General features: G+C 37.8%; 1 protein-coding gene across 1 annotated transcript in view; it reads right to left on the bottom strand.

Annotated features, from left to right (window-relative positions):
* GABBR2 (gamma-aminobutyric acid type B receptor subunit 2) overlaps positions 1-17,001 on the bottom strand; it is a 495,928-nt gene that overhangs the window by 223,318 nt on the left and 255,609 nt on the right. The window contains exon 7 of the mRNA XM_065629246.1: positions 16,525-16,761. Coding sequence (XP_065485318.1) covers positions 16,525-16,761 — 237 coding nt within the window. The remainder of the gene's footprint in view (positions 1-16,524; positions 16,762-17,001) is intronic.

Raw genomic sequence — 17,001 nt, 5'->3', positions numbered from 1 at the left:
GCGGCACTACCTTGCATGTCGCTCAGAGAAGTGAAAAGCATGTCACAAACTAGATTTTCAGCCATGACAAGCCCCAAGGGCTATGGCATGCATTTATTGAAAAACCTAAGTCTGACATGCCTTTAATTTCACTGAGATGCACATTAAAAATTGTATAATACTCACATTTTGTATAACAAGTTTATTCTCTCTAACTGATAGTATTTGTGATATTGTAAAACAGTTTCACAAAGAGAGGTTACCAAATGTTAACTCTATATGTTTCTTTAACTTAGATACAACCTATCTTGCAAAATAAAGAACTTACTCTTTTAAGACTTGATGCAATATAGACCTTCACCAGCCCATTTGGAATACACATGCTTAATATTCAGTGTTCTCTTAAGCACTTCACTTAATCTGAGCCTAAGAGAAATACCAGTATAAATAGTTTGAATACCTCAGCGAAAATATTTTTCAGAAATAAAATATGAAATTCAGCTATTCTGCCCCGCTATTTTTAAGTACATATATTTAGAAGCACAGAAAGAATATTCTAAGTTTTTAAACATTAGGTTACACATTACGTGTTCCCTGATTTACAGTGGAGAAATATGTAGTCTGACATTTGAAATAGGCAATAGTTATGTTCTTCAATCTTTATTTTATAATTATTATGGAGTTCTTTCTAATACACTCTTTTCCAGCACTCATCATTGGGTGAGCCTTTAACAAATTTACGCGTTCATCAAAATGCCTATCTAAAATGCCCTGAATGCATAAGGCAGATAATACGATTACCAAGATATACATAAAGTGCATCATTCACTTTCCTGTGGAAATAATCTACAGATTTATTTCAGGCAGAAATACAATACAGTATGCTTATGTTTAAATACATACTAAATAATAAGTTGCACAAGAAAATCAATATTCTAGGTGCTTAGTTGTATCTTTACTTGCCTGAACATTTTAAACAGCTGACATTTACTCACTGATGCACCATACAAATACAGAAATCTAAAATGCCCAGCTCTTAAAAACCCCAAATGCCTAAATATAAAAACCAGATCTGAAAAGAAATAATTGGCAAGGTAGTTACAACATTTTCCTTCCTTTTTTCCTTCCATGTGCATGCTATTTTCTGTAACAGCTACAGAAATTTATGAGCCCAGTGGCTCAGATACCACTACTAAGGTTTTAAGGAAAGGTATGCTTAATATTTCTGATCCATAACACTTACTACTTGTCCAAATGTTTTCTGAACCACATCTACAGAGACTTCTGTTCCCTTTGCCACAGCCTTTCCTGCATCCCAGGAGCAGCTGGCATGTGTGCAGAAGTGCCCTGGACCAGGTTCCCTCCACTCCCTCACTGGTGTGGCGTTGCCTCAAAGTGGGGAACCAGCCCTTACTATGTTCCTTGGGACTTAACAGCTGTGTTATGGAAAATAGACCTAATGCAGAGGAAAATCTTAATTTGGTCTACTGCACTGTTAGGAAATACCCACTAAAGGATATCTTTCTTCTCATAAACTTTCACCTTATTTCTGCATGAGGAGAAACTTGACACGAACATACACAGGTCTGAAACATTAGGCTGAAAACTGAGCACCAAATCTTTCCTAGAATACTAATTGTGGCCCTTTGACCTCTATAAAATAACCTGCATCTTCAACATGGAAACTAAGAGCAAATATCTTCTATATACAGAGAGATCAAAATTTCCACAGCACCACACTCTTTGCATTCAACGAATAGGGTATAGGATAAATCCAATTAAGTAGCTTTAAAATCACACAAAACTTTACAAAACAATAAACTTCAGAGTAAACAATGGAAAGGACTTTAAAATGGCTTTGAGATACATCTGAGGTCTACACAGAACTCACAACTACCAGTATATGACCCAATATTTAATGTTGTGTTGGTTTGCTTTGCACGCATCCAAAGGGACCAGCAAACAATTATTCCCCAGCTGAACGTGTAGCTTGATTGATTTACTCCTAGATGCAAATTAAATGATCTCTCTGCTCTTTAAGGTATCTGAGGCAATTCATATTTTTAATCCCCGATCAAATTTTGTGGTGTCATAATTTGTTTTTTAAAATTTTGCTTTTCTTCAATATCAATTAAACTGTCACAATGGAGAGGAAATTTTGCAGCAAGACACCAGGAAAAGATTTTCATTTAAAAAAATAAGAAAAAATAATAAATTAAATGACAAGATAGATATTTTGCACCTCAAATATCAAGCTTCAGGGTCATTCCTAACAAAAGCACCAATAAAAATATTTCTGAGATGTGAATGTGATCTCAGAAAACTCAATATTAAGAAAGTCTAACACTTCCAATTAGAAAATATCATTGCAGCATCTCTTGGAGATGCTCACATGCTTCTCTGGTATGCAGCAAACATCTGAGTTCAGCAGAACAAGAGCCTCTGGGTTACAGAAGTTTACCTCTGTCTCACAGAATTCACATTCAGCTGAGATGTGCACTTCTGATCACTGTAACTTCTCCCCTTTGTGACTCCTGAAGCACGTCTTAACTCCTGAAGAATATTTCAGCCAAAGCAGCAAAATATGAACATGCTGAAGCTGTAGCCCCACAGTCACCAGGCAGACGCAGCCCCATCACCTCCCTGCATCAGACAGCACGTCGAGCAGTGGCATTCAGGACTAGAAAGCCAGGTGAGGTCAGACTTTCAGTCCCTGAGACTCCACAAATGGTTCAACAAGCTTTGTCCTCCTAGAGGCACCATGTGGAGCAGGACCCTGCCCTTCATGGAGGGTGGCTGAGGGAGGGAGAATTGCCAGGCTCTCTGCTGCTGTCTCTTGCACCTGGGGCGATATTCTTTGCAGTCCCTAGCTGTGGGTTTTAGCTCTGCATATTTTGCAGCACTGATAATGATGACTGCTTATGCAGAACATCATTCTAATTACATGATCAAGCACAACTGAACCGCTGTCTAATACAGCAGCTAGAATGAATGAGGGAGAATTGAGATTGCACAGGCTGAAGAATTTCACCAGAAGTTTTTGAGGCACAATTTACAAGGTGTAAAATAATCTATAACTGTGTTTTTCAGTTTTCCCATTAAAGGACTTATTGATGCCTACTGATAATACATTCGACAAAAACCCATATGTCAGTCCACCATAGGTGGAAAAACACTATAGTTTCTGCTGATTTTGAAATACAGTATGTGGCCAACTCTTTCTCCTAATCATTCTCTATAATCTCTTGATTTGCATTGGTTTACTTTGGAATATTCTTCAGTTTTTCAGTATTACAGTGACTCTCAGAATTTTACATGTCACCACACAGCACATAGAGTGTTCTCTGTAGTGATAAGGAAATGTCAGCCTTGGACAGTTTTATTCACATGGTCTGCACTATTGTTTAACCATAAGTTCACTCTTTGGATTTCAGTTATGTTGTTTTGGTTAGAGCAGGGTTGTTTTCATCTAAATTACCTGTTATTACACCTACTGATACTACATGAGTGGCATGACACAGAAACTGTGCAGATTATGCTTCGAGTGAAGGGTCACTCAACCAAAAAGGTGTGATCCCACTTCAGCGAGAGAGCTGGGTAAAGGTTTGCTTATCTTAGTTGCATACACAAGATTTAGCATTATCAAAGCAGTCCAATAAGTTCTTGGATGAGAGGCAGAAAGATGTGTTACGAGAGACAATATGGTTTCTTTAAGCTTTGGCTAGATGTTGGAGGCTGAATATATCGAAATATAGATACTATTAAAAGGATCGACAACACAGATGCGTGAACTTCTCTACACCATTCTCTGAAAGAATAACCTGATCCTAACAGTGGTTAGTGGGTATGGTTATAATTTTCATGAAATCATTTTGGTTAGAAAAGATCTTTAAGATCATCAGGTCCAACTGTTAACCTGACACTGCCAAGTCCATCTCTAAACCATATCCCTGAGAACCTCATCTACATGTCTTTTAAATGCCTCCAGGGACGGTGACTCCACCACTTCCCTGGGCAGCCTGTTGAATGTCTGACGACACTTTCCTTTAAGAAGTTATTCCTAATAGCTAATCTAAACCTCCCCTGGTGCAAATTGAGGCCATTTCCTCTTGTCCTATCGCTTGTTGCTTGGGAGAAGAGACCAACCCCCTCCATGCTACACCCTCCTTTCAGGCAGTTGCAGACAGCGATCAGGTCTCCCCTCAGCCTCCTTTTCTCCAGGCCAAACAGCCCCAGTTCCCTCAGCCGCTCCTCATCAGACTTGTGCTCCAGACCCCTCAGCAGCTTCGTTGCCCTCCTCTGCACTCTCTCCAGCATCTCAATGTCTTTCTTGTAGTGAGGGGCCCAAAACTGAACACAGGATTTGAGGTGCGGCCTCAACAGTGCTGAGTACAGGGACAGTTTGAGGTCACTGAAAATTACAGAACTGGCAAAATTATTGTCACACAGAAATATTCAGCAAATGAAGCACGATGGGACCTAGATTTGACTAAAACAGCTTATACACTGACAACTTCAGTTGTCATTATGGAGCAGGTATAAAGTGCGTGGCAATGCAGAAGGTAGAATCCTGGGATTATTTTCCTAAAACTTCTAGAAATATTCACAAATTGTTCAAAAGAGGGGGTCAAGGAAAAAAAAAAAAAGGCAGCTGAATTTAATTTACAAAATGCTGCCTTTGGCCACTGCCTGTTTTGCCATGGCAGGGATGAAGCTGGGACTCAGCACAAGCAGAGCTCTCCTAGAAGGGGCCTGGTGGCTTTTTGTGCTTCCTCACCTGCCACAAGTTTCTTCATGTGAAGGACTCCACGGGAGAAGTCCTGCCATACCTCATACTCTACTGAAGTGCAAGATCTTTGATGCATTATGAAAGCTTAAAAAAAGAACACTATCTTAACATTCCTCTAACAGAGGCTAGATAATTTAAAAAAAACCCTAATCACCAGCAACTGCTAAGGCAACAACCTGCTGCAATGCTACGAGGAGATGGTGGGGAGAAAAGCAGAACATAACAAATACATAAGTCCTAAAAGTTCATTCCAAAACTACCAGGAAACTATTTAAAAACGTACTGTGCATTTGTCTACAATATACTTTCATTTTCCTGCGTTTCACTAAAATGCTCGCAGGCTCTAAGAATCCTATTTGCAACTGGAGCACCTCTCCAAGGAAGAAAACTAGTTCATCATAGAAACCATGACTGCCAGAAAAGAGGAGCAGTGATGTATGAAAATATAATCCATTGAACATCAGAACTGACAACCTCAGAGCATCTCCAGGCTAAGTCAGCTAGTAACACCATTTTTAATATTACAGGTGGATTCACACTCAGCAAAACGTTATATTCAAGTTAAGGAATATTTTTGCCTTGAGCTGTCATAAAGATTAACAACAGTGAAGAGCATGTTAATTGTTAAAGCCAAAATCTCAGAAGTACTGCAGTATGAACAGACAATTAAAATACAGTTTTAAATGTGGTTGGTTCTTTTTTTTTTTTTTTCTGCTGGTCAGAAAGTAAAAAATGTCACATTGCAAAATATTCCACAGGGAAAATTTTGCTCTAAGGTGCACAGAAAAATTCCCATCAGGCTAAATTCTAATACTTGTAACATCAATGTGGGTCAATTTCACTGAAGACAAAAAAGACTCCTGTTAAAAGCTTTTTAAAATTGACCATTGACAGTGTAACCTAGATGAAAACAGAACATAAATTAAAGTTTTCCATGCAACTACACAGCAATGAAGAGAAACAGTCCAATTAACCTAAATCAACAGATCTTTGTAAATATGACATAAAAATTGTCATAAAAATGCATTTCTCTTATTTATTTTCTTAAAGTATCCAAATCAGTGGTGTAAAGGATTAAAATAAGCAGTTTCGAACTAATTTTACACTTTATAATTTATTTCCTGAATGATTCTTCTTTAAGATTTTGGCATATTTAGAAATATTTTTATCATTTTTGAGCTTTAATCATTCTCTAAACTGTCAATACTTAATATAAAGCAAAAAAAGGAGGAGATTTTAGAGTAGTATGATAAAAGCTCTTCAAAGAGCAGTAGAAAACATGTTGAAATTTTCACAAGTGGTTTATGAATAGTTGTCAAGTCGCTTCAACCTTCATAATATTATCTGTACCCTCTATGAGATTTCTCCTTTATCTTTTTTCCATATTGCAATTTCATATTCCCAAATATCTGATACCCAGTTAAGGATTACACTGTTGTGCCAAAAGAATATATATAATGAGGACAACTGATCACTAAAATATTCAATGTTTCTTCGACTTACATGATCTGCATTAGAAGTTGCAGCCTTTTCTAGGCATCACTAGATGTTATTTTTTAAATTGCTAAAACACCACCACATTATTTCAATCGCTCAGAGTTATTTGACATCTGAGTCATTGAATTCCACACAGTACACTATCTAGAGGCATTCTCCAAATGTGCTTGAACGAGCTTGTGTCTAATCATTCCTTACTAACTTACAGCACTACAACAGATTAGCACGCTTAAAATATATTAATTTATTCTAGAAAGCATTTCAGAATCATTTTTTTTCTAAATTTACAGGGAGCAAAAAGGATTTTAGAATAACATTTGGCATTATATTCACAATTTATTAAAGCATTTACTAGGTAGGAACCTTCCCCTGCTCACAATGAAGTTAAAAGAGATTTTCCACTCATTGAAACAGGATCAAATCAGTTAAATCTTACTATACTTTGCCTGTACAGTGGAATAATAATAAAAAGCAATGTCTAATAAAAGAAGTGAGAAAAATAATACTAAAATTTTGCATTGGTTCCAGAAGAGTCCTGGTGTGAGGCTAGTAAATGATAACTTCCTTCTCCATCTGAAATTTCAGTGAGAGTTTTAGGTACACAGAGTGGCATTAGCAGAGCTGGATCCATCCCGAGGCAGCAGGCCTAACATCTGTTCACATGGAAAATAAAACAAGAACTGTAATACTCTCTCGCGCTCAGGAATTCCGTTTTATACCATTTCTAAAATACGTTATCTCTAAAATTATAGCGTTTTTTAACTACAGAGTCATGACTGAAAGGCATTCACATCTCAAACTTTAGGCTAATTCAGGCTCTTCTACAGGGCTCTCTTCTAGGACGGAAAGGAGATAAATCAGAGGAAGGTCTGAGGGAAGAGTTGGCAGACTGACGCTGGTGCAGAGTAACTAATCGTGCTACTTCAACCACTGCTCATATTGAGAGAATATATAGCATATGAAGGCTCTACTATGTTAGGTGAACTTCATCCTCAAACCCTGGGCAGCTGAGGGCTTGGAATATGAGCCAGCAGTGTGCCCAGGCAGCCAAAAAGGCCAACGGCATCCTGGCTTGTATCAGGAATAGCGTGGCCAGCAGGACTAGGGAAGTGATCATCCCCCTGTACTCAGCACTGTTGAGGCTGCACCTTGAATCCTGTGTTCAGTTTTGGGCCCCTCACTACAAGAAAGACATTGAGGTGCTGGAGAGAATGCAGAGGAGGGTGACGAAGCTGGTGAGGGGTCTGGAGCACAAGTCTGATGAGGAGCGGCTGAGGGAACTGGGGCTGTTTGGCCTGGAGAAAAGGAGGCTGAGGGGAGACCTGATCGCTGTCTGCAACTGCCTGAAAGGAGGTTGTAGCATGGAGGGGGTTGGTCTCTTCTCCCAAGTAGCAAGTGATACGACAAGAGGAAATGGCCTCAGGTTGCGCCAGGGGAGGTTTAGATTGGATATTACGAAAAACTTCTTAAGTGAAAGTGTTGTCAGGCATTGGAACAGGCTGCCCAGGGAAGTGGTGGAGTCACCATCCCTGGAGGCGTTTAAAAGATATTTAGATGAGGTTCTCAGGGATATGGTTTAGAGGTGGACTTGGTAGTGTCAGCTTAATGGTTGGACTTGATCTTAAAGGTCTTTTCTAACCTAAATGATTCTGTGATTCTATGATCTCTGAAAGATGTCTTTCTTTGTAATTTCCAACAGAGACATAGCAGATAGAAGCAGCGGCATCTTTTATTCTTCTCTTAGCAACATCAAATGCAGCAATAACTAGAACACTGAAAACCACTGTTACCCTGGAAGGTCCGTAATTCACAGATTTTTGCCGATACGTCATTGCGACATCTGCAAAAATTCTCCTGGAAGCATGGTTCAGCTGCGTCTGTGCCAGCCTGACCTTGTTGAATTCACACATCATCTGCCAAGTAACCATAAAAGAACCTAGCTGGTTCTTCAGGACCATCACTCTCCATGTGTGTAAACACTTACATGGCCTATCTAGTAAACACATAGCCCATGCATATATGTCTACACTGGACGTATTGCTATGAAATGAATATAATCTGTTAGTGATCTGCTCTTCGACAAGGACAGTAAAATCAGTTTCAAGAAAAGCACAGTCAGGTGAGAAGATGTTCATTAAGCTCTATGCACTATTAAACAAGTCAGAACAAGAGACACTGGAGACTGGAAACTCAGAACTGCTCAGTGATGCAGATTATATGAAAGCCTTCCAGGAAAACTTTTCTCATTATGTTCTCCTAAATACACCTTTTCCTGCAGTCTTACTTTCCAGACTCGTTGTTAGAAAAAGTTGTGTGGGGGCTAGGGACATAGCTATGGATTCACTTCTCTCAGGAACTCCCCATCTGGATCTCAGACCCTGCTGACTCTTTGTCCATCCTCTCTTCACTTAAGACATTTCTTTCTTGGGGAACATCTTCCTTTACAGGCAATAATACTTGAAAGGGGTTTGAAATAATTTTAATCTGTGCTACAGTTGTTTACTAGGCTACTGTATTAATTGACATATTATGTTCTATCACAGCTACCAGGAACTGCATCAGATCCCAGGACAACTAAAGCACCCTTGACCTTCTCTTCTCCATCATGCTTCACTTCCCACCCGCACCTCCCTTAACATCAATGTTCTAGTCCTTCCTCGGGAGGTTGCAGCCGCAGTTCCAGTGAAAGAAATAGCTAATTTTCACAAAGAGAAAATTAGAAATTGGCAACATTGTCAACACCACACACCTTGCACAGTTTCCATTTTGGATTATCATTGCACAAGAGGCTCTTGGCAAAACAGTTCTTATAGCATGCATTGCAAATCCTTACTATTTACCACAGGTTTGCATATAGAGAAGAGAGACGTGCATATTCTCTTGCTGATATGGGACCATCACCAGAGATCCACACTGATGTGTCATCAGCCTTTGATCATAGGATACTGACATGGTTTGAAGCCACAGTACAGGTGGATGGAGCTACTCCACGTTTTATAATACATTAATTTTCAGAGATGATATTTCATTGATGCACTTTCTGCAAGAGGGTCACTTCTCCATAAGTCTCTTTAAGATTTTATCCTATACTTCTTTTTCAACAGGCACATGAACACTATTACCTACCTCTTGTCAAAAAGAACTTGGGCAAGTGAGGGACAGGGCTTTACTGCAATCAAAGAAGGTATATAACATTTTTCCTTATTTTTCTACCACATGCTGGAGGGGTGGCAAAGGAATACCTTATCTATGTAGTACTTCAGTCTAAACAGCACACAAAATGGGATCTAGCCATCAGGGAAAAACATCTCCTACTTATGCAAGAGGTACCAGAACCTGTAATTCCTGTGTTGGTTGTCCAGCATTTATAGGCTCTCCCCTCTTTTGGTATACATATATATATATTTTTTTTTAAATGGCCCTCCATACCAACCTCAGATAAAACCAACTGGCAGAGGAAGAAACTGTTTTGAAAACTCTTTAAAACCACTGATAGCCTCTCTCAGCTTAACTGCTGATCTTGAGCAAGACAGAGCTTCCAAATTTGGTAAATTTTGTTTTTTCTTTAGTCTTTCAGCACTAAAGTTCAAAGAATACAGAAAAGCCAAACAAAAGAAACCATACCCAAAAAAGACAAAACAGAAGTGGATTGGAAGCAGGAAGCTACACATCAGAAAAACCAGGGTGATGGAACTACTGAAATGTGCTTTAATTCTTCAGAAGCCTAAAGGAGAACTACCTGGTGAAGCACAAACCCACACCACCAGTTAGCCAACGCAATCACCTTCAGTAGAGCTTTGTTTCTATATTATTTGTAGGGCCTTCCACTCTTTTACCTGAAGTAGCAACAAGGCAGTGTCTAGGGCATATTATGTATTATGGTAAACACTATCTAGATACAGAGAAAATTAAATATAGAGCAGAAGAAGCTAAGAGATGTTAGCCAGATCATCAAAAATGTTTCACTAGGTTTTCTGTAAATGTATGTTGTTCATTTATTTTCATCAAATATCCACCTATTAGAATGACAGAGTAATAAGTGTTCTACGAGTTCAGACTAAAGTCTTTTTTTTTTTTTGCCACCTACTATAACTATTAAATAGTCAACTGCTGATTAGCTTGAGGGCTAATCTTGAAATGTCACAGTTAATCTCAGTTCTCACTTCAAAAATTTAAGGTTTCCTTCCATACACAGTTTTACATTGTTGGCAGATGAAAACATTTGCACTGAATTTTCCCAATGAGCAAACATTGTTTATGACCCTATGCAGACTTGCTGATGGCTTACTTTAGCAGCTCTCTATTTTGAGGAGTCTCCTAAATGAACTGGCCATACAGAGAGCAAATTATTTCACCAGCCCTGTGTACCACTCTCAGTTGCTCATCTCTGTTGGATAATACACAGAAGTCAGGAGGGAGTAAGGAAGTAAGAGATTCACCACGTTTCCACCGAGGGAAGCTCAGATTCAAGATCCAGGCAAAGCAAAGAGATGTAGGAGGTCTTGCACACAGCCAGACCCCAAGTATTTTTCTTTTTTTTTTTGTGCTACACAAGAAACCCTGTAACAGGAAGCAAGTTCTGAAAAATCAAAAGGAAACACAAGGCATTCAGTTCAGAGTAAATCACACTCACAACCCATAGGAAAAGACTGACGTCTGACAATAGTCAAGTGGGGTTGTGACCACATGCATGTTTGTGCATACATATATACATATCTATAGTTTTCTGACTATGCATTTTGCTAGCTTATTGAACTCCTTCAAATCACCCAATTAGGGAGAATGGCCAAATGCAAATTCTTGAATGCTGAAAATGAAGACCAATCACATTTGATGGAACACTCAAACATATTTCTCAGGAACAGACATCTTTATAGTGTTAGGTATTCAACTACACACTAAACCTCCCCCCTGCCCCTTTATAAAATTAAATGTACTTTTAAAGCACTATCCTAGATTAACATGGAGTTACTTGATTAAAATTTCTGCCCTCCTCCTAATACTTTTACTATCTGCCCTACCCTAGCCATGCCAACAAAGAAAATTTGACTCCAGCTATGAACAGGTCTTGAGGCTTAATTCAGAACTGTTCATGCAAAATTAACTGCAATGATCAATGCCACTACAAAAATCTTTGTTAGTTTCCCATATTAAGCATAGGTTGGCTCTGCTGAAGTCCACCCTAATTCCATCTGATTTTTTGCCAAAGATGGACATATTCCCAAATTTAACAGTCTCAGGGTATGTTATTTTTCCAGGATGACAAGAAATAAATACTCAATCCCTGCTCCTATTCTGATGCTAAAAGCTTCTTTATTTCTGAGATTCCTGTACACCAGACTGGCTACTGAAGCCTGGGAAGTGGAAGCAAGCTGCTAAAATTGATCTTCAGAAATAATCAGCATCAAAATACAAAATGAACTTCATATCAATAAGCATTTTTCCAATTATGAAACGTGACTGGATCAATTCAAATGCAAGATGCCAGGGACAGACCTGAAAGCTATTTCATGGCTGTGGTTTCAATTGTGCAGCAGCTACCATGATAGAATTCTGTCCCACTGTGCTAGAGTCTCTGGCTGACATGAAAGACAACACTGTATTTAATTTTCTCCCTCCTCCACTGTAATTCTTTTTCCATTACACACAAATAATAGAAGACCATAAATAAATTAACAATTCTGAAGCCTGATTTATAATCACAGAAAATAGCAATAAACTCAAGCAGCAGAATACCCCACCACAACAGTTAACAAGCCTCCAGGCATAAACCAGGCAGAATGGTAACATTTATGACATCACATCAGTGACAAAGGTGAAGCGATTAAAAAATTAGAGGAAAGCATTTTTTAAAATAATGTCATGTTTTGCATAAAAAGTAAATTAAAAATTATCTCCAACACACATTGTGTTTTTTCCGCCACCTGGCTACCCCTTGGAACCAACATAAACTTCTACCATACTGAGAACAAATGTGGTGTTTAATGTCTTTTCAAGTATAACCAATTTTTGCTAACAAATATAAACATTGCTGTAGTTGTAGGGTACTATGTAACCATCCACAGCCTTTACAAAGAGAAAAACAAAGGAAAAAGATTACTAAAACAAAATCCTTCTATTTTCTAGATGGATTTTGATTCTGTATGCGCTAAATATGACTCATTATCCTGAGAAAACAGCACTAATTCTTCACCAATTATCAAGCATACAAGTTATGCTATGGTAATATTACACAAAATAGAGGTTTTGCCTTTTTTTTTTTTTTTTTAAATCCTTTAGGCGAACAATCTTGCTTTAGGAGAATTATTCTAGCTATATGGAGAATTCTCTTTGGTTTTCACACATACATGATGGGCGTGTTATAGGTAGTATGCTATAAACTGCTGTATAATTGAAATGCAGATACATAGATACCCTAGAAATATTTATTGTTTCCCATCACTTTATCACTCTGTACTGATTCAAAGTGGTAACACTGCAACAGAGACCTCCGTATTCTCCAACTCTAAATTATCTCCAGGGGCTCTACCAACGACATGAGAGGACTCCTTGGACATCTAAACTGTGTCGAAATAAAGAGTGTGAGTACTTCTTTTCTTTCATTTGCTGACACTTAGGTTATCAGAAAGAACGTGTTCTATATGAGAAGAGGGTTATATTTAGCAAGGAAACAGGCATCTGGCAGTTTACGAACCATTAGAGTGGCAGGGTTGCATTCAGTTTACAAAACTGGCTTTACCTGGATTAAGGAAAGTGGAAAAAAATGTCCAAAATCCTTTAAGAGACTTTTTGTTGTTGTTTCAGTAACTTTTCCGTTAAAAAATAAGTGCTCTGATAAGCAAGGAATTAGAAAAATATAAACCATGAAAACCAAGTTAGTCTTGTATCACAAGGACTCATGCTGAAAGATGGTCATTGCAGACGGACCATTCTAACCACACGGTGCCTTATTCAGTTTGAAAACAGCCAGTGTCAGGGGATCTGACTGCAGAATTAGGACATTCAGATTAACAGAACTGTAGGAACATCCCTGCGGGTCTTTTGTTTGTTTGTACTGCATTTCTCATCAGAAACAGTATCCATTTTACCTTTGAAAAAGCGTAGCAGATAACTGTATTACTGTTTTCTGATAAAACACCAAATACGTTTCCTTGCTCTGGGTTCGAAATACATGAGAAAATTACGTGGTAATCAACATGACTATACGTCAGATAAGCATGAAGGTAAAATAACAGAAGGAACCATTTTGCAAAAAAGACCAGAACCTGCAGGATGTTTAAGGAATAGCTGCAATTTTATTTGCCATGGATTTCTGGCAGTAAAATTACAATAACACCTATGTACTGAGTTTCTGATGCACAAAAAGAGGATTAGTCCTGTCAATCTTTGGGCAATACCCTAAACTATTGTCTAAATGTTGTCTCTCAGAAAACAAACAAACAAACAAACAAACAACGAACCAAAACAAAACAGAAAAAAGAAGAGAAAACTGAAAGAATGTCACTCTGCGTAACCAGGAACTAGCACACTTCACTCCAGCAGGTCTTTCAAAAGTTATTTTAAAAATTCCACCAAAACCACCACTCAACAGTGATTTTTTTTTTTTGTGGTTTACTATAAATAATTTCAAAGAAAATGAAAATTGGGTAAAGGGATTTATTATTTATGACATGACAGTGGTTTTGATATCATAGTAACAGAAAGCATAAAAATGCCTCTTCTTTACAGATTTTGCATTTTTAGATTCTTGTCTACAGCTTGTTGTCTACCTTCTCCTCTTACCTAATAATTAACAACCTATTTTACTATATCACTAGATGAATTTTTGAAGATTGATCAGATTTAGTCCTTCTTTTCATTTCTTCTTTTTTTTAGAAACTCATTTTATATCTTGCATATACACTCTAGAATGAATGAATTTCTTTTTCCTGTTTAGAATAAGTTTTTAAAAATAAATTGTAAAAATTTTATACCAAAATATGTTTTCTGGGAAAAAAAAATAAAATGAGGTCTGGCACTCTGAGACCTAAAACAGTGCAGTGAAAGTTTTAAACTAAGTCACAAATGACAGCAATTTATTAGACTGAAGAATAAAAAGTTTAAAAATATTTCTGGTAAGAATCAATCTGTTCCTCCAACTTCCTGAATATTTCAATGCAAAGATCTTAATATCTGCTATAAAATGCTGCTTCTTCACACTGTCTGGTAAAACTTGAGTATTGTTTGTTCTAATTATATCCTAAAAGGTGTAGCTGCTATAGGCTTTCTTCTCTCCATAACTTTCTGATTAAAATATTTTTGTTAATGTGTTATAAGGAACAAGAACCATGATCCTTGCGAATACCAGATTTGGGCTATGCATTGTCACAATGACTTGGTAGACCAATCTTAAAGAGAAATGTTTCACAAACTGCCTCAGAGAAGCGCTAAATGCAGTGAATAATTGTGCAGTAATTTCTATAAAAACCATTATACCTGAAGGAATAAAGTACACAAACACGACTGAATATGGTTGGTGAAACTTTGATTCATTCCCTCCCTGAAGGGATGTTGTTCATCTGTGAGGTTTTGCTGGTGTCTCTGAAATTAATAAAAAAAGGACCTTCTTCATCTTGGAGGTTTTGGGGTTGTTTTTGGAGGGAGAGCAGTGAAAGGCAATTAAGCAGTGCTAATGAAATCTATCAATTTTACCATAATTGGCTGTCAAGACTAAAAAGCAGGCAAAAAGGCTAAGAAGGGGAAAGAAAAAAGAAAAAAGAAAAAAGAACTACATAGCAATATACAATTTAAATCACATTGAGAGATGCTGTATTTGGAATAGGACAGAGATGTCTGAGTCCCTGCAGAGTCTGGTTCACAGCTGCTACTGACTGAAAGTTTTCTCAAAGATCCAGTCCTGCTATGGATGCAATGAGATACCCCATAACTGCACAATTATTTTACTGAAACCTTCAGCCAAATTCATTGTAAAAAGAAAGCGAAATTCAAATTTTACAGGCAACTAGATTCTAGTATTGTCTTTCCACATGATTGTTTTTACTTAAAAATCCTAAATCAGTTTCAATTGTACTGGGATACAAAACATAGGCTTCTTCAGCAATTAAGGACACGAAAAAATCGAGTGTGCCTTCATTGTTGATATCTATACAGAGGCATTTAATTCTTGAACCAATTTGTGACATGTGTGACAACCTTAGTTCTGCTACTTCAACAGGTTTTGAGGCTAACTGATATCCAAGACAATTGAAATTAACGTGGGAACAGAATCTGACAAGCAGTGGCAGAAATGACGCCAACCTTTTGTGTGCTCTCACTGCAAGGAGGTGCCTAAAAGCACTCGCTCCATCCACCACCGAAATACACATTTCTGCAAAACTCTGATTTCCTTATCTAGCAACGTTGCCGTCCAAGTACACTGCTTCACGAAGCCTGTCCCTGAAATGGAGTCTGCTCATCTCTCTTGGTGAAGGAGTATGTCTCTGCACACTCCTGAACACATATGTGCCATTAGCATCTGACTGATGTTGCCATAAACACAGTTAAGTAATTAAGAAGTTTTAGGGCCATACTCCTATTGCCCATTTTACTCTGCTGAAAACTAGAAGCAATGTCAGTAAAAAAAAATTACTATGAATTTGCAATGGTGCAACTGAACGCAGAACGAGGTTATTACTGTATGCGACCAGTTTTTCTTCAGTCACGCTCAACATACTTTGAACTTGACTGTGAAAAAATACAAATTATAAATACACTTAAATGGCAACTGAAGTATCTTGTAACAATACCTGGTATGTACAATACTGGAGTTGGAGATATTAATGCACTATAACCTACCATGAAAAATAAATGATGGAATGAAACAGGAGGTATTTTCAGATCATATCCCAGCTACTCCTCAACTGCTAAAACAGTTACTTATAAGGTCACTGCAGCTTGCAACACTTGGTGGTTACCTTGAGACCACTCAAGCACTGACACTGACCACTGAGTTGTTAATTCAGGTGACACCTGTGCTTAAAAAAATCTCATAACTGAGGAAGTGTACAGTGTCATCTCTTGGCATCAGAAGACACGAAATGAGCAAGAGTCTCAAGGCAACAACATTAATTTTTAAGATAAGAACTGTGGAAGCTCTGAAGATATAAGAAATACACAACTATGTTTCTTTTTCAAGAGTATTTAAAATTTAATGCTTGCTTTGGCTACTGACTTAAAATCACAAGCCTTCTCCACCCCACAAACAGCTGATTAGGACTTACCGTTACTCCAAAGAAGTTGGTTTCATTCATAGCATCCAGAAAAATTTTGCCAAGTTTATGATTTGTATAGTTAAAATCTTCAATTTTTTGGTGCTTGTTGGTGGCATTGAGATACTTCATTGCCCGTTGCAGAGTCTTGGCAATCACCCATATTCCATCATATGCATAACCATGAAATTTGCTGGACTGCCCATCACCACGCTTAGCATTATATTCCTTTTCATACTGCTGTGGAGTCTGCAGAGGAGAAAAACCTCAGTTGTAATTCAGTACTTAACATTTTACAGATTTGGGTCCAAACCTATGCCTTGAACCAGACTCTTCAGTTCAAAGACTAATACAGTAAAGGCTGCCAAAACAAACATTAAGAAAGAAACAAATTCAAAACCCATGTGCTGGCTAACTTAGAAGACTGATGGTGAGACTGGAGGAAGACCTTCTTTGTATGAATGACAATTTGCTTTATTTTGCTTTCAT

This window comes from Caloenas nicobarica, chromosome 2, assembly GCF_036013445.1.
Source record: "Caloenas nicobarica isolate bCalNic1 chromosome 2, bCalNic1.hap1, whole genome shotgun sequence".
Lineage (NCBI taxonomy): Eukaryota > Metazoa > Chordata > Aves > Columbiformes > Columbidae > Caloenas > Caloenas nicobarica.
The sequence above is the reverse complement of the archived record's forward strand: the minus strand, read 5'-3'. Positions and strand labels throughout refer to the sequence as shown.